At 38.8% G+C, this 24,255-nt stretch overlaps 1 protein-coding gene across 9 annotated transcripts in view; it reads right to left on the bottom strand.

Moving 5' to 3' along the window:
- Positions 1-24,255, bottom strand: part of DOCK7 (dedicator of cytokinesis 7) — a gene marked incomplete at its 3' end in the record, with an annotated part of 182,067 nt that overhangs the window by 101,373 nt on the left and 56,439 nt on the right. For all 9 annotated transcript variants that reach the window (XM_081946639.1, XM_081946640.1, XM_081946644.1 and 6 more), the window contains exons 3-11: positions 16,478-16,653; positions 15,408-15,476; positions 12,299-12,428; positions 11,889-12,101; positions 8,945-9,030; positions 4,750-4,816; positions 4,041-4,190; positions 2,208-2,288; positions 657-822 (exon numbers count right to left, since the gene is read on the bottom strand). In XM_081946639.1, the coding sequence (XP_081802765.1) occupies positions 657-822; positions 2,208-2,288; positions 4,041-4,190; positions 4,750-4,816; positions 8,945-9,030; positions 11,889-12,101; positions 12,299-12,428; positions 15,408-15,476; positions 16,478-16,653 (1,138 nt within the window). The remainder of the gene's footprint in view (positions 1-656; positions 823-2,207; positions 2,289-4,040; positions 4,191-4,749; positions 4,817-8,944; positions 9,031-11,888; positions 12,102-12,298; positions 12,429-15,407; positions 15,477-16,477; positions 16,654-24,255) is intronic.

The following is a 24,255-nucleotide window of genomic DNA, read 5'->3' as shown; positions in this document are numbered from 1 at the left end:
TGGAACACTCTCTGTCCGGAAGACTCTCTGTCTGGAAGCCGGCCCACAACCATAGAGCGACTCCTAGAGCGGCCACTGCTGGAAGACTCGGCAGCCAAGTTTTGGAGTTTGGAAGCAGGAGAAGAAGTTATGCTTGGAGCATGGCGGTCGTGCCCTGGCCCTGCAGTGAGAGTTGGGCCAGGGAATGGTGAGGCTGGGAGGCATGCTTGCTGGGGGCGGAACAGCCGCTCGCGCAACTCCCTTTTCCAGCCGGGCAGAGCTCCATGCATTGACCTAGGGGATATCCCTAATGTGCCAAGCCACAGGAGCGGGGGAGCGGGCAGAGTGCCACATGCCTTGGCACCTTAGGAATACCCCCTAGGTCAGTGAGCGGTGCTCTGCCCGGCTGGAGAGGGGGTTTGCCGGACGGTTGCTTGTGAGCATGGTCACCTCATGGCTACTTCGCCCCTGAGGCTGTGACCGGCTCTTCAGGAGCCAGTTCGCAAGGGAGCAGCTGCCCGGCAACCCCAAAACAATAAGCCCTACCCCTATAATAAGCCCAAGGCCATATTTCTTGGGGCAAAAGAAAATAAGACCCTGTCTTATTTTCGGTGAAACACGGGATTGGTTTTTTGCTAAGACTTATTTTCAATTTTTTGTAATGTTTAGATATCTACCTCCAGTGGCAATTTCTACTTCTGCAGAATCTCTTTCCAAACTTCCAGCACTGCTGACTATATTCATTAAATGAATAGCAGTCCACGCAAAAGGCATGCGATATTTGCCAAGTCTTTGGCAAAATTGTTCTGATTGGCTTTTCAGTTTGTCTAGTTTTTCCTTGTTCTGCAAAAATAAAAAGCAAACAAACCTGTTCACACAATTGAAATATTTCAAAAACATTAATAGTTATCTGCTAATTATAACATGTCAGTTCATGTTTAAAAGCTGAAACTTGGCATATTTCTAAGAATTTTTTTTCATATACTGTAGGAAATAAAAAGGATTTTTTTAATTGAAGCATTTGATTGTATATATTCCTCACATGAATTAAAGATTTTTCCTAATATTGTGCTAAGTAATGCAATTAACCTTTAAATGTGGTTTAAATATGCATGGTCGAATGAAAGGACTTGCCTCTAGTTGAAAGTGAAAACCACAGAATTTACAATTAAGTCACTAAAAGAATTCTCACAATATATCTCTAGACAATTACAAGTTACACTGTATCTACAAGAGAAATTATCTGTTGCAACCAAACAAAAGGAGACTGATGCAAGATTATAAAAAAGCAGCTCAAACAGAGCTATTATTTATTCAGAATTCTTTTTAGATTTATGCCAAGACCTCAAAAGTATTAACAATATTTTATTGTTGAAGTTACAACAGCACTGAAAATAGTGACTTATGGCTGTTTTTCACACTTACAACTATGGGAATTGTGCAATGGTTGTAAGTGTGAAATTTGGATTTGGATGCTTGGCAACTGAATCATATTTATGTCAGCGGCAGTGTCTTGGGGTCATGTGATCATCTTTTGTGACCTTTTGACAAACAAAATCGATGGGGAAGCCAGATTCACTTGAACAACCGTGCTACTAACTGAACAACTGCACTTAACAACAACACTGTGGCAAGAAAAGTCATAAAATGGGACAAAGCTCATTTAACAACCATGTCACTGAGAAAAAGAAATTTTGGGCTCAATTGTGGACATAAGTTGAGGGCTTCTTCTATTTTTTTACAGAGCAGAATTTCAAACCATTATCTTGGTAGCTTTCCATTTATTATAGCACATAATTATGTTATGGGGCAACAGTAAACCACAAATTTTCATTTAAAGAGGAAGAATGGGGACATGATGCAAAGAGGAAAGAGTCAAGACACAAGATTTTGGCTTAGTCACATAGTGTCAAATCTAATTGAGCAATATGTCTAAATCCTCCCAAGAATTTACTCAAGCAAATTACTTATGAGAATGGGTTTCAGAAGCAGAACAGAACAGATAAAAACTTTAGCAACTTTGGCATCTCCAAAAGGCTAAAATACAAGGGGAATGGGAATTACTGCAAATTGCTTCATTTTGCACTATGTGTCAGTAGAATGACTTGCAATTCATGATTTGTATCTCTTATATGTGAACTGCTCCCCTTTGTTTAATGTATGTAACAATCTACTGTTAGGTGCAGGGCACAATCTACTTTTGGATGAAAAATTTAAAAAGTGCTTACCTTTGCAGCATCTGCTTCTTTCATAATCATATATGGCTCAGCACATTCCCCAATATCTCCTTGTTGTAGTACCTTTTCCAGCTACTCAAAGAAAAGGAGGCAGAAAGGAGGATTGGTATGATATAGAAAGCATGTTTCGTATACACAATATATGATTGAAATCGAACTTTCCATTCAATTACTCAATTCTACAGCTATTTTTTTGTGACTAGTTATATAAGCCACAGCCATAAAGGTAAAAAGCAGGTGCAGTCACATCTGTACAAAGGAGGACAGGCCAATCCCTTATCTCCCAATTGCCAATGTGAGATTTCTGACTAAGAGAATAAGGAGGTCCTGCTTGAAGTCCCATCTTTTTATATTTGCTTGCTATGGATTTAAGTCTTCTTATTAATATGAAAATTGTCTAAAATTCCCTACTGGGAGACCAGCCTAATTATACATCTTGTTTTCATTTGTTCATTTAGCAGAGCTTATGCCCTTGCCCATTAGTAAGTGTTCCTTACGTATGTAAGGCCTGGAATGATCAAGGAACGCTTACAAATGTAGGGTAACCACAGGAGGAGAGGAAGGATAAAAATCAGCATTTAGATACCGTGTTTCCCCGAAAATATGACCTGTCCCGAAACTAAAGCCTTGCCACATTTTTCGCGTGGGCAAAAATATAAGCCCACCCCCCAAAATAAACCCCCTGGACAACCCCCCCTCCGGCCAGGCAGAGCACCACTCACTGACCAAGCGTTACCCCGAAAGCGCCAAGTCGCTGGAGCCGGGGGGGGGAGCGCTCACGTTGCTTGCCGCCTTCGGTATACCACTAGGTTGGCGTTCTGCCTGGCCGGAGGGGAGAGTTGCCGGGCGGCTGCTCCCTTGTGAACTGGCTCCCAAAGAGCCGGGCACAGCTCAGGGGTGAAGCAGCCATGAGGTAACCATGCTCACGAGCAGCCGCTCAGCAAATCCCCTCTCCAGCCGGGCAGAGCGCCATTCACTGACCTAGGGGGTATCCCTAAGGTGCCAAGCCATGTGGCGCTCTGCCTGCCCCCAGCTCCCGTGGCTTGGCACATTCGGGATACCCCCTAGGTCAATGCATGGAGCTCTGCTTGGCTGGAGAGGGGAGCTGCGCGAGCGCCTGTTCCGCCCAGAGCCTCACCAAGCCCTTGCGCAGCTCTCCCAGGGCACTGCCGCTGCCCGCTGCTGCCTGCCACCGCCCGCCCCATGCATAACTTCCAAACTCCAAAACTCGGGGCCGAGTCTTCCAGCATCGGCTGCTCTCTATGGTGGGCCGGCTGCTGGAAGACTCTCTGTCCGGAAGACTTTCCGATGCATTGTCTCACAGGGTTTGCCCAAGTTCATGTTCATTGCGTTGTTAACACCATCTAACCACACATACTCTTGCTATCCCCTTCTTCTTTTGCCTTCCATCTTTTCCAACCTGAGGGGCCTTTCTAATGAATCCTCGCTTCTCTTTAAGTTACCAAAGTATTTGAACTTCAGCTTCAGTAGCTGTCCTTCCAAAGAACAGTCAGGATTTATTTCCTTTAAGAATGGTGTGTATATATATATATATGTATTTATATAGTGCTTTGTTATTTGGCTCTGCTGTTTCTCTTAAAAACAATTTCTTCAACTACACCTAGTATATTTCTCCCTACATATATAAAGAGAGATGATAACCTACGAACAATATTCAGGTCTTATGAAATTATATATTCCAGCAGACTTTTAAATGACTTTCATCTCTTAATTTTTAAATACTCATATATTGGACAGCTACATTCCCAACCTTTATCATCACATAAAATATTCTCTTTTTGAACAAGAGAAGAAAAATATTACCTTTATTACCAGAAAGACATCTTGGGAAGGGTGTGTAATAGAAAAGATGGCTGAACGAGCCAAAGTGGTTATGGCCGCAGGGGGAACATGAGGTCGCAGCATGCTTTTCATTTGTTCGGAGTTTAAATCAAAGAAAAAGTTCTCTGAAATCTAAAACAAGAAGCTAGCTAATTACAGGTTATTAACTAGTCATACAGACAAAATAAATAAATATTCTTCACCAAATACAGAATTTTAAAATATCAGACCAGTTCATAATATAGCTTACTCTTAGAACCACTAGAGATAATTTAAGATGCTTTTTATATTTTCACATAGTTTTATGCCATTTAGGACTGCACAAGGCTCAGTTAGGAGGGCAAAATGTGATTTGGAATGAGCATATGTATGCATACCTGTCAAGACACCTTAAACCAAACATGGTTTAATTGAGGCTGGGCAAACATGGGCTTTTGGATTAAAGCTATAATTGTTGCTGTTCATACATGTGCTAGAGTCACTTGTGACACAGTTTGGCCTACAGTACAGTGACTTTTCTGTTATTCCTCAAATGGACTGCCTTTCCATTTTGAATTTGTTGATGTAATTCTTATATCATGATGGTAAACAAAACAAAGGCAACATTACAAATGTTGAGCATAGAAGCACTAATATCTCATATAGTATACTGCATTCAAGTTCCATCCGGAGCAAGTAAGCCTCAACTCACCTTCTTCTTTTCTTTAACATCGTATAATGCCAAACTTGCAAAAATGGGCTCTATTTCAATTTCAAATCTTCCGAGAAAAGAAAAAGATTAATTACAACCAAAGAGTAGCAACTTCATTTCACTCCAACTATATGTACCCCACAGGCACACAGAGAGATACTTAATTAGGATTATGACTGATTACAATGATTCTATTCTATGACTTAACAGTAATAAGCATTGCTTAAGCCAGGGGTCCCCAATCCTTAGTCCATGGACCAGCACTGGGCCGCGGCATGACAGAAATCGGGCCGCACAAACAAGTGAAGCCCCATCCACGGGATGCAGTCAACAAGTAAAACCATGCCTCCTCTGGTCCATGGAAAAATCTCTCTCCATGGAACCAGTCCCTGGTGCCCAAATGGTTGGCGGCCATTGGCTTAGGCATTCAAGTACTTCAAGGTATTTCACCAAGATGCATACAATAGCAACCAAATAAAAGCTTTGAGCACAATTGCAAGGATAGTAAGATATTATAATACAGGTATTAAAAAATCAAGTCTCTCTGAATGCTGCTTTATATACATAAAGTTCCCTCAATATGTCAACCCAATAAAAAGAATGAGGTGTGCAAGGGCAAAATCTTCCATTGGTTGTGCAACTGCACATTTTTCCACACTGTTTTTAACACTGGATTCAACCAACTCCTACATACTTCATTTGATCTCAGCTAAAAAGCTGAGAAGGAATAGATCTTTCATATTGTATTTTCTGTTATCTATGATTAGAGCCTGTATATTTTGGTTTTTTAAAAAAATATGGTTGAATTACTAACCAATTAATAAACTTTCTATCCATTTATATAATCCTAACACAGGCTAAGGGACACGGTGGCTCAGGCTAAGATGCTGAGCTTGTTGATCAGAAGATTGACGGTTTCAGCAATTTGAATCCCTAGAACCACGTAACGGACTGAGCTCCCGTTACTTGTCCCAGCTTCTGCCAACCTAGCTGTTCCAAAGCACGTAAAAAATGCAAGTAGAGAAATAGGGATCACTTTGGTGGGAAGTTAACAGCGCTCCATGCACCTTCGGCATTTAGTCATGCCAGCCACATGACCACGGAGACGTCTTTGGACACAGCTGGCTCCTCGACTTAGAAATGGAGATGAACACGGTCCCTAGAGCCAGAAACGACTAGTATGCATGTGGGGGGAACCTTTACATTTACCTAACACAGCCTATAAATGTTACAAACATAAATGATTGATCTCTATGAATTCCAAAAACATTTCCACATGTACAAAACCAAAGCTTCATCTTCTGAAGCTTCAAAAAAAAAGCATAATAATTTGCCTACCCAAGTTTGGCATAGAAAGTTTCTACTGTAAAGATTTTTGACCGAAACAAAAAGTAAAGCTTTTTGATATTGTTACTTTTGTGTAGATCGTGTGACTGTGTGCTTGCGTACAGCCATCTTCTTCAGAAATAATTTTCACTAAGGATTAAACTAAGTGGGGACTTTAAATCTTTGTAGTCCAAACTGAAGCCCTTATCTGATTTCTCCAAAGTAAACCAGGAATCATTAAAAAAATGGTTTGCGATTATAACTTGGAAAAATAACAAAGCTCCATAGTTCAGGACATCATGTTGAAGTTTCAATTTTTTATTAATGCAGTGATTTTGTTCAACACAGTGAACATATTCATATTTATAAATAGCATGCCCAGGCCCATACTGGGGAAAAAACATGATCAATATAATTGCAATTGGCATCATTTTTCCCATATATTTAATAATTTCTCCCTTTTGCCATGTTAAAACTCAATGGCAGTTATTGAAACTCGGGGGGGGGGGGGACATTTGTGGCCCAAGAAACTCAGAGGAGGAAACTGAGCACTTGTAGAAGGAACAAAGGCATCTATTTCAGCACACAGCTCAGTCGCAACATGAGAATACCCCCCTGTTGTAAATTACTAGCAGTGTTTTAAGCCTTTGTTTTCTTGAATATTTTCTTTCTTATTTCCTGATTCTATTTATCCTACAGTTCACTTAACAAAGATGAAAAGCGCTATTGGTTTCCAAGAATCTAAGTAGGTACTTGACAACAGCCGTATTCATTTACAAAACAAAACGTATTAGTGATTCTGCTCATCATCTGTGTCCCCCATTCTTGTAAATGATAAATTGAGATTTCTTCTGACTTTGCGCACTCTAACAACAATACACCAGGCTGGCATATATGTTAAAAACTTCCAGACTTTCATTATCTGCTGAATTAATATATTTAAAGTGGAAGTTCCCCAGCTATCCACGCACTTAGCAAAATAGATTTATAGATTTTTCTCTTTGCATTTGTACTGGGCTGACAGAGTCAATTTTGAGGTTTTATATTTGACATACAAGGCTCCAACTTAGTGGATCTCAGCCTCCCATATCTTAACTCCCATCATTCAGTCCACCAAAGCACATGAGTCTCCTTTTGGGAAACTTAACAAAGTTCTGACTGCTTCTGGAGCATCCGTACAAAATACTCAGGAGCTCTTTATGTTAAATATTCTTTCTGGGATCTAACAGAAATAGTGCTCAGCAAAGGGCCTATTGATATACTACTTTGTTGCATGTGTACGATTTCCTGTTGTAGGGTCTTATGGAACACTGTAACAAAAAAATGCTCAGAATTAGCTGAATTAATGCCAGGAGTTTTGTTTCCCTCTAGAATGGGGTGGGCAACTCTGGCCCCTTTACGACTTGTGGACTTCAACTCCCCGCTAACTCAGGAATTCTTAGAGTTGAAGTCCACAGCTCGTAAAGGGGGCAGAGATGTGCAACCCTGCACTAGGAGTTACGGTAAGTCCCACTTACATCTCAGTTTCAGAAGCTCTAGTAACTGGTGCTCCCTGACAAGAAATGTTGACAGAACTAAGGACAGACAAGATGAATAAAGTCATGTGGAAAATCAGTTTTGTGCTTTATTTCTCTAAGGGAATAGCAGTAAAATTTTACCTCCTGTTATTAGAGAAGAGTTATAGGCAATGAACCAACTACAGGTAACCCTCTATTCTGGAGTTCCACTTCATTAAACTTGTTTAACAAGTTTCCTGCCTCCGCGGCCAATGCTTTGCTGGCTGCCTCAAGGTTTAAAGAGATCTTGGATTTCTGAGTCTCGGTTTGCCTTAAAGTGTTGACTTTTAGAAGCAATGGATTGCAACTTGCAGAATTCCCAACCAGCATGGGAATTAGCGTTGCTGCGTGAGTATTAGGTTAGCTCATGTTTAACCCATCTGGTCACTATTGTATTGGAGAAGGTGCTCTATCCCAACCAGCAAATTCTATGTATTAGTTACATATTCTAGGATCACTGTTCACTATTCCTAATCTCTTTCTTGGATTTTTTCCTTATTTTTATTTATTTAATTTGTATCCTGCCTTTATTATTTTTACAAATAAGTCAAGGTGGCAAATATACCCAACATACCTTCCTTCTCCTATTTTCTCCACAACCACCACCCTGTGAGGTGGGTTGGACTGAGAGAGAGTGATTGGCCCAAAGTCACCCAGCTGGCTTTCCTAGCTAAGGTGGGACAATTTGAACTCATGGCCTCCAGCTTTCTAGCCTGGTGCCTTCACCACTTGGCCAAAAAACTGAATCTTCATTGCACGGTTTGAGTTTAACGTTATGGGAAAATAAGTTCTCTTTTTCTATTTTCTCAGCGCATTGCATTATAAATCTCCATCTAGTATTCTTACATTCCATCAAATTAAAAAGCCTTTATATTTCAGTTTACACTTTATTCAGAAGAAGTTTACGTCAGCTACTCTTTTTTGGGAAGAGGCGGGAAGAGATAGAAGTAATTTGCAAGTAAGGGGCATATTATTCATAGTTGTGTTAGTTGTGAATAGGAAACATTCAAACAGGTCATTCGCCTCAGCTGCACTCAATTGCTATTTAATAGTGCCTCCACTATTTAAATGCTATTTGGAGAATGTGGAAATCGTATGTTTGTGGGAAAACACTGGAGTTGGCAACCTTAGTTTGACAAGATAAGTATTATGTACATGTATGTGTGTGTCTGTGCATATGTGTGTCCATGTAACTGTCCTTTCTCCCCTCCCCCCTCTATAATTATCTTAAATTCCGAATCACTTCTGATAGAGGAGAAAATACAACAGCATTTCCAAAAATCAAAAATCAAACTGGCCAAGTTAATACTTACTTTAAGGACAAACACTTGACAAGAAGCCTTTGACCAAAGTGCTCTTTGGGGATTTCTGGAATGCCAAGCCTTTCTATGGGCTCCTCCTAAAATTGGGTGCAAAGCATAGTATCAAATGATTAAAACAAAAATGTAAGGCAGATTCCAATCCACCCCTTTCTGAAGCACGTGTGTAATTTAAAAATTGATCAACTGGTAGCAACTAAAAACTAACAGTACATAGAGGGGCTTAATTTCGGATTACAGCTCAGAGGACTGTAAATGTAGATCTGCCCTTCTATGGGGATTCTCACTTATCCAGGTCATGGTTGTCCCAAAGGTGCTTTTTCAAAAGGCAACTGGACTTTGTTTTCCCTTGGAGACATTTTGGTTCTAATCCAAGAAGCTTCTTCAGTTCTCTGTAGATCTGCCTATGTATACAAGGCAATCTGGATTAACCTCAATGAAAGCCTTCACGCTGTGAAAGTACCACTATCTGTCTCCTTAAGCCAAATAGGAATGTCATTTTCCCCCCATTCCCCACCAGCACCAGTACCATCTTTGGGTCCTCTCTGCATCATGCACACAGAAGGTAGCAAAGAAGTTGGCATGAGTGGAGCACCACTGGAAAATCTGCTCCAGGTACTTTTCATGCCAGATGAAATTGCAGAGGAGGAAAGTGAAGCAGTATGATTAAAGCAACATGGCTGTTTCACTTCTCTCTGCGAAGCAAGAGTTGCTTTGCTCTGCTTAGAACCTTCAATAGGAACATGGTCAACCTAAAAACCTTTAAAAGTGCCCTGGGAAACAATATCTAAAAGGATTTCATTACTGTTTCTTCAGGCAAAATTGGTAATAATCCCATAAAACAAATCAAGATGGTATGTGGCTAAACACTTGTTCTTTAATACTTGGCAAAGGTTGCTGATTATTGGCCAAGAACTACCACACCAAAACCTGCATTGTGATGGAATGTGGTTGAACAAGCAAACATTAGCATTTGTTTTAGAGCACAGGTCAGAGCTTCAAGGCGATGGAAGAGGGGAAAGGAACATATGGGCAATTCACACTATAGGACTATGTTTGTCAACTCAGAAATAATTCCATCTGACTTATTTATAGAGAATTTATTCTCAGACAGGAAAAGTCATATTAATATCTTTATATGACATCTTTCCCTTGGGTAGATTTTTAATAATTATTATTTTTTTGGTTATTTATGAAATTCACAGCTGTGCATATATCTACTAGTAAAAAGCAAACGCTTAGTATCTATTCTGTCCCAGGCATTTAATACAGTGGGTCTCAACTTTCCTAATACCGCGACCCTTTAATATAGTTCCTCATGTTGTGATGACCCCCAACCATAAAATTATTTTATGTTTTCGGGTATTTTTTCAAAAATATGAGTTTTCCAATGGTCTTAGGCGACCCCTGTGAAAGGGTCGTTCGACCTCCCCAAAGGGGTCCCGACCCACAGGTTGAGAACCACTGCTCTAATATATACTGATGCAGACTTGGCTGTCTGCCACAACTAAGGAGGAAGATAAGCAACCCCTTGGCTAGGAGCCCAGAAAATTATCTCTATAAAAACAAGGCTTGAACTCACAACTGTTGTTTCCTGCAAAATTCCCCTCCCATTGCCCCACCTATAAACTCTCCAGGAGGGGCCAATCAGTAGCCACCTGTTCCTATTTCCTTCTGTGAGCCTTTTTCCAAAGCTGCTCCCTCCTCCTCTCAGCCCTACGCATACGTACATCAGGGACAGCCTCCCTGTTCTTCCTCACTGCTCCCTGACTCAGACGCCATCTGGTGGCCAACAGGCCTCTCTAGTCTCTGCTCTGATTCCAAACACCCCCCAGAGTCTTCCTCAGCTTCCAGGGCAATCCCATAGTGTTCATCGCTGTCAGATTCCAGCAACAGCTCACCCGGCCGCTGTTGGGCCACAACACGTATCTTTCTACAAAAATGCCACAAATAAACAGGAATTCTGTCTATGTGTCCCTAGCATGAACTAGTATGAATCAGGGTGGATAAAATAGATGATTTCTTTTAGAAAAAATTAAAAAAACACATTTTTTAAAATTTCCATCAGATGTTTTGATTTAAATCAGATTTTTTTTACTTTTATTAAATATATTTTAATAAAATGCTTTTGGAGTAAAAATCTATCTAAAGATGGTTTTCTATTTAAGATACATTAATAATTTAGTTTATTCAGCATGAAATGGAGCTTAGTTACACTATATTGCCAAAGTATTCGCTCACCCATCCACATAATCAGAAGCAGTTGTGAGCGAATACTTTTGGCAATATAGTGTATGTAGCATGAGGCTGTATATTCTGCAATACTGGGACTGTCGTTGAGTCAACAGCGGGTCAGAGGAGGAGCTGCTGCAAGACACAGATGATAGTTGCTCTTTAAAAATTATAGCAATAGCAATAGCACTTAAGACTTATATACCACTTCATAGTGTTTTTACAGCCTTCTGTAATCGGTTTACAAAGTTAACCTATTGCCCCCAACAATCTGGGTCTCATTTTACCCACCTCGGAAGGATGGAAGGCTGAGTCAACCTTAAGCCGGTGAAATCTGAACTGCCGAACTGCAGCTAGCAATCAGCTGAAATAGACTGCAGTACTGCACTCTAACCACTATGTCACCTTGGCTCACCTTAAATTATGATTTAAATCGAGTTAATTTAAATCAAGCCTTTTTACTAGTGATTTAAATCATGATTTAAATCGTGATTTAAATCAACTTGATTTAAATCAAATCCACCCTGGTATGAATTAACACAGAATATTTTTTCACTTATTTATTTGTTGGTTTTCTTGTTTTGATTTATTGGCTGTCCATCTTACAATAGGAAAACCCTGGGTGATTTACAGTCATAAAAATATGTCTATGCATATAGAATTAAAACATAAATTAAAGTCAAACATCAAGTATCCGAACCAGTACCTCGTCAGGTGCTGGATGCAAGGCAAAAAGCTCCTTGTGTCTGTTGTATTTCCTTTGTTCATCATTTTGGTGATCAATTTCTTCATTTGGGGTCCGATCCAGAAGATTAGAGAGCAAAGCATCGGGAAGGGAATTTTTCAAGTCAAAAATACTGCAGGCCCAGCTACCTCGTGGCGTATCATCTATTGACATGGACCGTCTTTTCAGATCATCCTAATGATAAATCAAATAGAAGAGAATATATATGAATATTGAATTCTTGAGTTCTTGGTGCTCTCTGAGCTTGGTTGTCCTTTACAAGAAAACGACCAAATTCAGAGAGAACCACAAATCCAACACAATTTGTAAAGGAATCACAGCCATAAAAACCCTAGCAAATAATTTTAATGAAGTAAACCGAGCTATATTACTTGTTCATCCTGGTAACTGTTGCCATCTGGAGCTTCATCAGACTCAAATATCTGTTTGGGCAAGCCCTTTTGCCTTTCTTTTTGCTTGTCCAAGGTGTTGGGATTGAATCCTGTCCCCAGTTTGTGATACCTATTCAAAAGCAAAGAAAAGCAAATTAAATTGCAGCCCCGCCTCGCTTCAGAAAGTAAAAAAACCACCCAGGTTATTGACTCTTAAAAGCTTAATCCCATCATCAGAAATATTTTTTAATAGTCAAAATAATATTCATAGAAGGATATACTAGAAGCTGCTTTGGGTCTAAGGAAGTTCAACTGTTTTCTCTAAAGTACATTTAAGAATAGCACTTAGACTTATATACCGCTTCATAGTGCTGTCACAGCCTTCTCTAAGCGGTTTACAGAGTCAGCATATTGCCCCCAGCAATCTGGGTCCTCATTTTACCACCTCGGAAGGCTGAGTCAACCTTGAACTTGGTGAGATTTGAACTACCAAACTGCAGCTAGCAGTCAGCTGAAGTAGCCTGCAATATTGTACTGTAACCACTGTGCCATCTCGGCTCTATTATAATCCTCAATTTGTATAGTTCCTTTGTTCAAATAAGCAATTACTGCTAACAAGTATAATCTCATTTGTATTACATAATATATATGAATGCTCACCAATTAATTCCAATAAATTATGACATGAAAATCAGCTGAGAGGAGGGGACAAGTAATTTATTGCAGCTTTTAGGTGTTTTTGACTGCTATAGCAATTTGATATTCTGAATTGTTTTACATTGTACTTTCTGATTTTAATAGAGAGATAGCCTTTCATATTCTCTTCTACAAGCAGATGATACTTCCATAGTAATACAGAATTACAGAAGTTAATATTTCCCTTGAAATACTGGAAATATGTCCTTAAGGGTCATATCGAGTATATTCAGCTAGAGTGCAATTATCATAAAAATACAAATTTCTTCAGCACAATTCAGCTGAAGAAATAATATATGCTCATAAAAAATTCCATTTTGCTGTTGCAGTTCCAAACACATACTTTTTACTGTTTCTGTTTTGGTTCTATTTATCTTCCTCCATCAGTCTTGGCATTTCAATGCCTAAAATTCCTTTTTCTTTAAAAAGAAAAAAAATATCCCTAGCATCTCCATTCTAAATGCGGATGCATAAAGAACACTAAATATCTTGAAAGTGAAATCAGACGCAACGCCCTTAACAAGGAGAACTGTCAAATGGAATAGATAGGTTGAAAATGCCAATATATCCACATGATTAAGATTGTATTTGATCATTTTACTTTTACATTTTAAGCTCTTAAGAGTTCATTCTGGCCACTCTCTCTGGGGAACACTGAAGGTATACAATAAAAAGAATTCACATTCTATATAAAGGAGAAACAGAACTACACCCAAAATAACTCAGGACTCTTTACTGGCTATAAAGTGTTGTTAGGAAACATGTAACATGGCAACATGATTCTATACATTTCTTTCTATTCTATCATGAGCCTTCATGACTACTGATCAGTAGAAATAATCTCATACCATAAAATGTAGTTCTGTATTGTATGGTAGTGGGGGTACCTTGAAGTTCACCTACAGTTCTGAATTCCTGTTCCTCTGAGCATGGTAAGCATGACCAACAGGCAAGGTTTATTACTGCCAGGGTCAAAAAATCTGAAATGCCCAGCTTACCGTATTTTTCAGAGTATAAAATGCTCCAGAGCTTAAGACACATCTTAGTTTTTGGGGAAAAGCTAAGGAGGAAAATAGGGGGGGGGGGGGAATTCTGCCTACTAAGTATTCATCTGGCTAGTGTCCTCAGCCTGATCAGCTTCAGCATATTAGTTCACTGGTTGTGAGCATGTAAGCGCCCAAAAACATGACATGCAGAGGCCAAAAATGGGCTGTGTGGAGGCCTAAAACGTGATACATAGTGGCCGAAAACACGATGCAAGGAGGCTGCAATTGGCGGCGATGTGCTCTGGCTATCCCAACAGCCTTGAACGGGTCTCAAACGGAGCGTTTGGAGGCTGAAAACGCAAAGCACAGAGCCCAAAAGCGCAAGCCATTGTCTGTGGCAATCTCTGCAGCCAGGAAAAGGACTCATGGAGGCCGAAGGATGGGGGCCGGCAGGTGGGCAGGGCTACAGTCGGAGTATAAGACGCAGCCAAATTTTCAGCCTCTTTTAGGGGGGGAAAGTGTTGTCTTATACTCCAAAAAAATACGGTAATTGCTTCAGGGTGAAGGGAGACAGAATTCAGCTTGTAATTTGCTGAATTGTTTTGAAAGAAACACATTGTTCATTTCTAATTCCACCCCAAAAGTATCTCTCTATGGAACAGTGTTTCCATCAATCCCCCAAGAGATTAAATTTGCTATTTAGAAATGGAATTTATTTCATGTATTTTGAAATATTAGCAGCTATACTTCAAAAGGGGCAATCTTTGGCAACTTCAGACAGACTGCCATTGAGCATAAACTAAAAAGGGGAGCGTCCGCCCATTTATTCCCCCCCCCCCCCATACACACTTCTTTCTTTGGGTCATCTTTTCCCACTTCCATAAGTCTTTTATCCATTCTTCCTTTCAATCTCTATTTTTAAAAATTCCAAAGACAACAGGAAAAACGGGAGCGATGCTACCGATAGATATTTTTGACTCAGGTATAAATGGCATTTGAATAGATCTGCTGGTGGCAAGTTATCTACATTAGGCTGAATATTTAGTCCAAAATGAGCAACCAGAACAGCGGGAATACTGTTTGAGATGTCAATATTAAGTTTTTATGAACCTCCTCTATAGTACACAGAGGTGTGTTGTGTATTTCATGCAAGTTAAAAATCAAATCAAATCCAGGCTACTGTTTCTAATACTGCATCAAGGCTTGAAAGAAGCTTTCCATGAGGGCAATGGCCCACTCTTCCTGCAAAACCAAATTGCTGCCTAGGAGCAAACCAATACTTACAAAGAGTTCATTTTTATTAGTGAAAATGATAGTTAGTGATGGCTGCTTGACAGTGTTCAGAAAGTAGCACTCCATTTTTATAGATAATGGCCACTGTTTATATCCCCTTGCACAATTGTGTTTATTTAAATATAAACACTTACTTTCTATTCACAATAGCCCAGTCTTCTGTATAACTTCTTACACAGTCTCTCACGTGGGGGTCCATTTCACTGCAAATGAAAGAGATGAAACAAGAAAGAGGTGTCACTATTTTTTCTAGACCACAAAGATTCCAAAAATCTTATTTATAGTACACCGCCCCGAGTCCCTTTTTGGGAGAGGGGGCGGTCTAGAAATCCAAGAAATAAATAAAATAGTTGGCCAACAAATCTACTTTGGCCACCTAATGAGAAGGAAGGACTCACTGGAGTAGAGCCTAATGCTGGGAAGGATTGAGGGCAAAAGAAGGAGGAGACGATAGAGAATGAGGTGGCTGGATGAAATCACCGAAGCAGGAGTCATGAGCTTAAATGGACTCCAGAGGATTGTAGAAGGCCTGGAGAAACATAGTCCATCGGTGTCGCAATGGGTTGGACACAACTTTGCAACTAACAAAAACAAATCTAAGTAGTCTCCACCATACAAATATTTATCTTTTCTTTTCAATTCAATTTATGTCCCCCTCCAAATATATTGAATATTCAGGATAGTTAACCAAAAGAAATTTAAATAAACAAAATACTACTATTAATTTCGATGCCTCCCTTTCCTTAATTTGAAATTTACTAAAGTATAACAACAGAAATGAAGGGCAAAGTAATTGTAAATGATTGTCAATAAAACATTGACATGTCATGAATTCTTCAAGAACTGAACTTGACGTTGAAAGAGAATTTTCCAAAAAAACAAATCCAATGAGGAAGAAAGAAGGAAGAAAGTGCATAATACAGTGGTACTTTGGTACTCATCATTAATTGGTTCCGGGAGGCATGATGAGTGCCAAAAGCAATGAGTACCAAACAATTTTTTCCCATAAGGAATAATGTAGTAAGTCACAAGGGAGTTGACACCAACAAGTTCTAGTAAAAAAATGATGAGTAGCGAGACAAAATTCAATAAACTTCAAAGCAGTAGAATACCGGGGTACTATTGTATACATAAATCTCAAATATACATACAGTACATGGGTATCTGTGTGCGATCTGGGTACATTTTCCCCTCTGTTTCTTACCTTTCCTCTGGTACAGCTGACACCAATGTTCTGCATTCTCGAGGGCTGTAGATGACTTCAGTATCATCAGAAGGAAATTCAAACAAGTCTCTCAAAGGGCCGGAATCCACTGCAAGTGGATGTGTAAGAAGGTAATCTTCCAAATCCACTGGATCCACAGGCTCAGTAAGAGGCACCTATTAAAAATGAAAGAGATGGGGAAAAAAGAAAATGTCCAGGTTTTAAATACACATTTGTTTTTCCCCTGCTGCTTATTGGGTCTTTTCCTGCATCTAAGCATGATGTAGAATGGCCATTAAATATGAATATTTTTATACTATATTTGAACCTGCTAGATTATTGGGAGAGAAAAAAAAAACAAATTTGCAATGTAGCACATTTAACACCCCACCCTTTCAGAAAACTTAATCCTTGCAAACTTTAGTCGTTGTCTCCCAGATATTGAGTTGGAATGTTCTTTAAGTACTGGTAGTCCTCAACATACACGAGTTCACTTAGTGCCATTCAAAGTTACAACGGCATTGAAAAAAGTGATTTATGACCCTTTTTCAGAGTTATGAGCTTTGTAGCTCATATGTTCAAAATTCAGATGCTTGGTGATATACGCGAAAGAGGCGGCTTAAAAATGCCCAACTTAAAATTATACTATGAAGCAGCAGTTTTAACAACAATTAGCGATTGGATTAACCTAACAGAGGATAGAATATTGAATATTGAGGGTTATGATCTGGTATATGGCTGGTATGCTTATCTAATATATGACAAGAAGGCCGACAAGATTTTTAAAAGTCATATTTTAAGGAATGCTTTATTGCGTGTCTGGAAAAAATATCAATATAGGTTAAATGACAAGATACCTATGTGGGGGGGGGTGCCCAGACACGCTATAGAGAACATAAGTATAAAACAAAAACAAGATGTAACTACATATGCAGAACTTCTTAGTATGGATAGAGGTGTACCACAGTTAAAATCTTTGAATGCATTAAGAGACGAAAGAGTAATTCAAACCTGGTTTCAGTATGGTCAGTTACAGACTAGATGGAAAAAAGACCAGAAATCTGGTATTATCCAAAATGAGGATAATTTGATAAAACAAATTAAGGACCAGGGTCAAATGCACATAAAAAGGTTGTATAATGTATTGATAGAAATAGACTCAGAAACAGAATTAGTTAAAGATTGTATGATAAAATGGGCACAAAATTTTGAAGAACCAATAGTGATGGAAACATGGGAAGAGATTTGGGTAAGAAATGTAAAATTTACACAAGCTCAGAACTTGAGAGAGAATTTTTACAAGAAGCTGTACAGATGGCTTTTAGATCCAAAAAGGCTACCTTGTATGTATCCGAATCTACAATCTAAATGTTGGAGATGTGACTGTGTTGGTGCCACGTATTACCATATTTGGTGGACTTGTAAAAAAGTTAAAGCATTTTGGATAAAAATATGGTGGGTTATTCAAAATATTTTGAAAAAGAGGATAAAGTTCACACCCCAGTTGTTTTTGTTAGGTATAATTTCAGATTTTACTGTTATAGACACTAATTTGATTTTGAACCTAACGATGGCAGCAAGATTGTTGGTGGCGCAATATTGGAAGAAGGAAGAGTTGCCCACTATCCAAGAATGGACGTTAAAAGTAGTAAACTTAGCAGAGATGGCCAAAATCTCAGCGTATCTGAAGGACCATTCAGATGAGAAGTCCAAGCTGGACTGGAGAAGATGGATTGACTATATTCAAAACAAATACCGGACTAAAAAATTTCAGTTAGCTTATAAATGAAGGCATAAGGAATGCTACAATTTATTTAAAGTTAGTTTAATAAAGGGGGAGTTAAAGCACAAGAATAGTAACATGTTAAAATTAGTTAGCTTATGTTAGCGTATGGTTGTTAAATGTTTATACCCTGTACTTTGCTCTGGGAGGTCGGAGGGAGGGAGGGAGGGAAGAGGGATAGGGATGGGGGAAGAGGGAAGGGTAAGGGGGGTAATAATTGTAAAACTTATTAAAAATTTTAATTAAAAAAAATTCAGATGCTTGGCAACTGGTTCATATTATGACCATTGCTGTGTTTCAAGACCATATGATCACATTTTCAACCTTTTGACAAGCAGTCAATGGGGAAGCCAAATTCACTTAACCAGGTTAACTAACTTATCAACCACCGTGATTCCCTTAACAACTGTGGCAAGAAAAGTCATAAAGTGGGGCAAAACTCACTTAACAAATGTCTCACTTAACAACAGAAATTGTGGTCTCAATTGTGGTCGTAAGTCGAGGACTGCCTGCAGGAAGAGGAATAAAATTAAATACTATTTTAAAGGCATGATCAATAGATCAAATCAAATTCTTAACAACCTATTCTGAAGAGACGTAATGCAGAAACCTTGTTGAAAATGTCTCAATGTCTGGATGGAAAGTCTCTTTTAACAATTCCATGTCAACCATATGAGGTTTCGTGCCAGAGTGTCAACATAATGCTAGTTCAGGTTTCCCAACCTGGTGCTCATCCAATGCATCCAGCATGAACTCCCCAAATCCCTCACATCATTTAGTTGAAGATTTTTAAGGTGCAGAAGTCCAATACATCTGGAAGGCAGCAGAGTAGTATAAGATGATTTATATGGATGCTCTTATTCCTGAGCTAGATCACTTTCTATTATACTACCAGCTTAGGCATCAAGGTGACTCTGAAGACAGATGTTTCCACCCTGAAGCAAACCAAGTCATGAAATCTGAGAAGTGCTTAGCTGCAATGTCAGGTTAAAGTCAGGCCTCTGAGGCAGCCCCTCTACTATCTAAAACTAATTACAGATGCAAAACAAAGCCTCAGATCTGACTTTTCTTCTGGTGGAAAAACCTTCAAGCAAGTTTTTTTTCAGATCAGCAAGGGAAGTATGAACAGATACTGCAAAGCTCCAAAAAGTCTTGTCAGGCCTGTCATATTTCAGATTCCCCCCCCCCTTATGCAAATTTGTATTTGTGCTAATGAATATTTTCATCCTAGAATTTGCTTTAAGTGGGAAATTTCATTGTATTTAAGTACAATGAGAATAAAGATTATACTTAAAAAAATCTGCTTTTATGCAATTTATACCAGCACAGTCACTTTGCACCAGAGATCTAAAATGTTTCCCATCAAAATCACCTGAACATTTTCCCATCAAACCCCTTCTTGGCCTTCATTCACACATTTAGCATCCCGTGGTGTAATTGTGTGTTTGCACTCTCTCGATCCCTTTCCTACTATTATTGTTGCTCCAAAAGGGACAATCTTGCCTCTCATAAAGGGCTGCACCAGCATTGCCTTCTTAACCCTGAGAACTTGAGTGTTGCTAGAGCAACATGCCTAGTTCTGTGCCTTGTGTGCTCTTGCAGTGTATTCTGGCCTGTTCAACTCCTGGACTGCTTTCCTGGACTTTGTGTGTGCCTAATGGACTCAGTTACCCATTGTGAGCTTGGAATCCGGGCCTGCGCAACAAGAGTGCTTAAGAATAAAAAACTATGAACATATTCATCAGTGCATTTGGCACCATATCTCTCCCCCCCCCCCGGGTCTGTGTCTTACTATATGCAAATTCGCTTTATACAAGTTTGGGAAAACATAACCCAAGGGAAGACTTTTGTATGAAGAATACAGACCATTCCATTACATAAAAGCTGCAAGGTGGCAGATGAGTGTCCTTAAGCTCAGACTGCTAAGGAGAATCAGAAAGGAGAAATGGAATAATATATAAAGCTTGCTATTGAATCAGGGCTTAAACCGAGGCCTAAATGGCATGATTATTCCTATTTGTAGCTGTTTTATTTATTCGAACCTAATGTGAAAGATGCTGAAAAAAGAGAAATTATTTTTCTCTTTATATAAATCAATATATTACCCATTAGTAAAACTCTGCAATGAAAGAAAGATTTATCCTAATATATATTGTGCGTATATGCTTATCTGCAGGTTATTAGGCTGATCAGAGAAATTATCCAAAGGCAGCATTGCACACATTCTATTTACACATTCATAAAAATAGCTAATGGTTAAGCATGTAGATTTTTAACAGAGGGCTACATGAATCAGCTATGCATGTAAATATTGTATTCAATTAATCCAGCATCTTTGAATTCCTTTCAGATTTGTGTGCCTGTTCAGAGGAAGGATGAATGAATCACAGACTACAGTAAAAGGATGTAAAGATAGTAATATATGCAAAATCTTTTCCAACAATAAGATTTCTATTTTAGATTCAGACAATGTGCCAATATTCTCTTCAAGGACTGTATAACCGTTACTGACTAGGAAGAGGGTGCAGGTCACTGAATCATTGAATTGTAGGGTAGGAAGCAGGGTTCAGGGTCATCCAGTTCAACCCTCTGCCATAAACCACTTTTGCCCCAGAACAAAAACTCCATCCTGAGACAGCAAAGCTCAGAATTTTGCAAAATGTCTCATTTTTGCTCCTGTGTTTCTTCAAATGACAAACATAGCTTGAAGATATAAAACAACATAAATATCAAACTAAGAAACCAATATTAATCGCATCAACCTGACAATCAGATGAATTAACTGCATAACACAAAGTCATAGCACCAAAGAGGAATTACCGGTAATTTGTATTAGCTTATTGGAAGAAAGGTAGAGAGAGATTTGGAAATCAGCCTATCTCCTTTCTGGCTGAAACCAACAGTAAAGGGAGGTGGTTTTGAAACTGTTTCACCCAATGGTAATTTTCCAGGTCTTGAATAATGCATGTACAATAATTACACATACACACCCCAAGATTTTATTTTACACAAGCACCTTTGCAGTGACAGTCCCAAACTGAATCTTCTACTTACATACAAGTACAGATTAGCCCCAATATAAGCCCACAGATGCTCCTTGGAAATAATTAAACCTCCCTCCAGTTTAAGAACTACTGTTATAAGAGATTTGTTGTCAGCCAGATTCTATTAAAAATAATATTCAGACCTTTTCTTTCATATAACTGATTGTCGGTTGATGAGAATCTCTCATATTCTTTGTTCAATAGAATACCACAGAAAAGGTCATTTCTTTAGTTTTAAAGATAAGTAGTTCACACAATCCAGAAAATGAAAACTAACTTGCAACTGGCAAGGATATTCCAAGTTAATTTTCTTTCACGGTTTTTCACGGAAAGTCAAATTGATTCAATGTGTTATATTTCTCCTTTTCTGCCGTCAAGGCTTATCCATTGTGCTGTTTCATATGCTACATTATGTGCAGTAGAATCTGGCACATAGAGAATGTTGTGTTCTTAGTAGGCACTACAACTATTTCTTCCCATTACAGGCCTGCAGAGACTTGATTTCATATGTAAATGTATGCATGAAAAACTCCCAATGCTACATTGTAAGTCATTTTAAAGCAATCTTAAATCAGTATAAATGTGCAAATGGCCTTTCACAAAAAATGAGATACAAGTTTATTAGATAAGGTTTATATACACTATCATCTTCCTAGCCTATTCTCTGAGAATGCGGAGGAAGAGTTACCGCTGCCAATGCTTACATTACAAAATCCTGTCTCAAATGTTTATTACTGGACGATTACAAGGGCGTTGAAGCTTTTTGCCTTTAAGGCTCTGTTAGTCTTCACTGCTATAGTACCTTGCAAGATTGAAAATAAAACTCTGCTTGTCCTTCCCTGGATGTCAAACACAGTATTTTGATGTATTTTAATGCTTTTCCCAATCAGCCATTACTTGTTTCTGTTTGGTCTCTTAGCTGCCTGCCTATAATACCACATGAGGAATGTGTTAGCTAAGCGCATCTATCCATTATTCCACCCATACAGCACTGTTATATTTCCTACAGCTGTTTTCATTTTTAAAACTGTCAAGAAATTTGATACATAAGCTGTTTTGTCAAAACAAGCTCACAATGTTGCAGATGGATCAAGTTGCTAGCATAATCTATATAACCTGTATGCTAAGAGGATCTCAGTTGCCCTTACCTTAGTATGATGTAAATGTTCTTCTCTTCTTTTAATATAATTTTACCTAATTGTTAAGATTAAGGAATACTTGTGTAATGGTTATTAATTTGTAAGAAGTTAATGAAACCAAGTGTAAGTCCAACAAAATGCAATTTTATAACATAAAGCAATCGCATAGCAATAGCACTTAGACTTATATACCACTCCATACTACTTTACATCACTCTCTGAGCAGTTTGCAAATGTCAACAAATTGTCCCCAACAATCTGTGTCCTCATTTTACTGACCTTGGAAGAAGCCCCATCTTTGAATTCAATTCAAATTCACATGTACACATCATTATAATTGCTACTGTTGTTATATTGCCCAACAAAAATGTTTGATTCTCCCAAATATAAGTATTTATAAAGATGTTTGTGAAGTCTAAATAGCATTTTTATACTGGAATTTATTTTCCAAGAATTACAAAATTAAAATACCTCATATAATCTCATGTTAATAAATTATATATATCAGGGGTCCCCAACTCCCAGGCTGCGGCCCACTAGCAGCCTTTTTGAAACCAAGTAATGGGAAAGTGCATGCGTGCAGATCCACTAGCACAAGCAGTGGTTGCTCACGCGTGCAACTCCATTTGCCTGAGCTGTGCGTGTGAAAGTGAACACCTACCACTCGCACAGAACCATCCCCCTCCCTGCCCCCAGCTGGACCACCAAGCCAGAAAGGTTGGGGACCGCTGGTATATATCATCAAATATTTGGAACTGCATTATAGCTACCTTGGCTAAGTTTTTTAAAAAAATTAATTAATTTTAAAGTTAAACTTAAAAATAAAAAACCCTAAAACAGGTTAAATCTAATTTGTACTTAAAAGCAATATCACAGTACAACTCAGAAGGAAGTCATACAAGATGCAGGAATTATCAGGAGTCAAGTTTTACTCAAGGAGGACTTTAGGCACTGAACAGACCAGAGGTCCATTAAGCCTTTATAATCTTTCCCCACTGCATTATTTATTTACACGCTTCCTTGCTTTATAGCCCATCTCTCTATTTAACTGAATGTGCACACTGGCTAAAGTATTTCAGATATTTTGTGGTACTGCTCCCATCATCCCATCATACAGCCAAGGTGGTGCAGTGGTTAGAGTGCAGTACTGCAGGCTATTTTAGCTGACTGCTAGCTGCAGTTCAGCAGTTCAAATCTCATCGGCTCAAGGTTGACTCAGCCTTCCATCCTTCTGAGGTGGGTAAAATGAGGACTCAAATTGTTGGGAGCAATATGCTGAATCTGTAAACTGTTTAGAGAGGGCTGTAAAGCACTATGAAACATTATATAAGTCTAAGTGCTATTGCTATTCCTGGCCAGAAAGTTGTCAAGGATGCCATTCCATTAACAAGGTATTATTTGAACTGAACTGAATAGCTAAATGTTTTGTGCATAGACAGGTGGATGCATATGGAAATCTAAGAAATCTCTTTTAATATAGGTAGTCTTAAATTACAACCACAATTGAGACCAAAACTTCCATTGTTAAGTAAGACAGTTGTAAATTGAGTTTTGCCCCACTTTAGGACATTTCTTGTCACAGTTGTTAAGTGAATCACTGCAGCTATTAAGTTAGTAATGTGTTTGTTAAGTGAATCTAGCTTCCCCAATGACTTTGCTTCTCAGAAAGTCACAAAAGGTGATCACATGACCCTGGGACACCATCCTTAATGCAGGCCAATTGTCAAGTGTCCAGATTTTGATCATGTGACTATGGGGATGCTGCAATGGTTGTGTGAAAAATGGTTTTAAGTCGCTTTTTCAGTGGCATTG

The sequence above is a fragment of the Natrix helvetica genome (genome assembly GCF_964273705.1).
Source record: "Natrix helvetica genome assembly, chromosome: 3".
Lineage (NCBI taxonomy): Eukaryota > Metazoa > Chordata > Lepidosauria > Squamata > Natricidae > Natrix > Natrix helvetica.
This window is presented reverse-complemented; position numbering and strand designations above follow the sequence as displayed.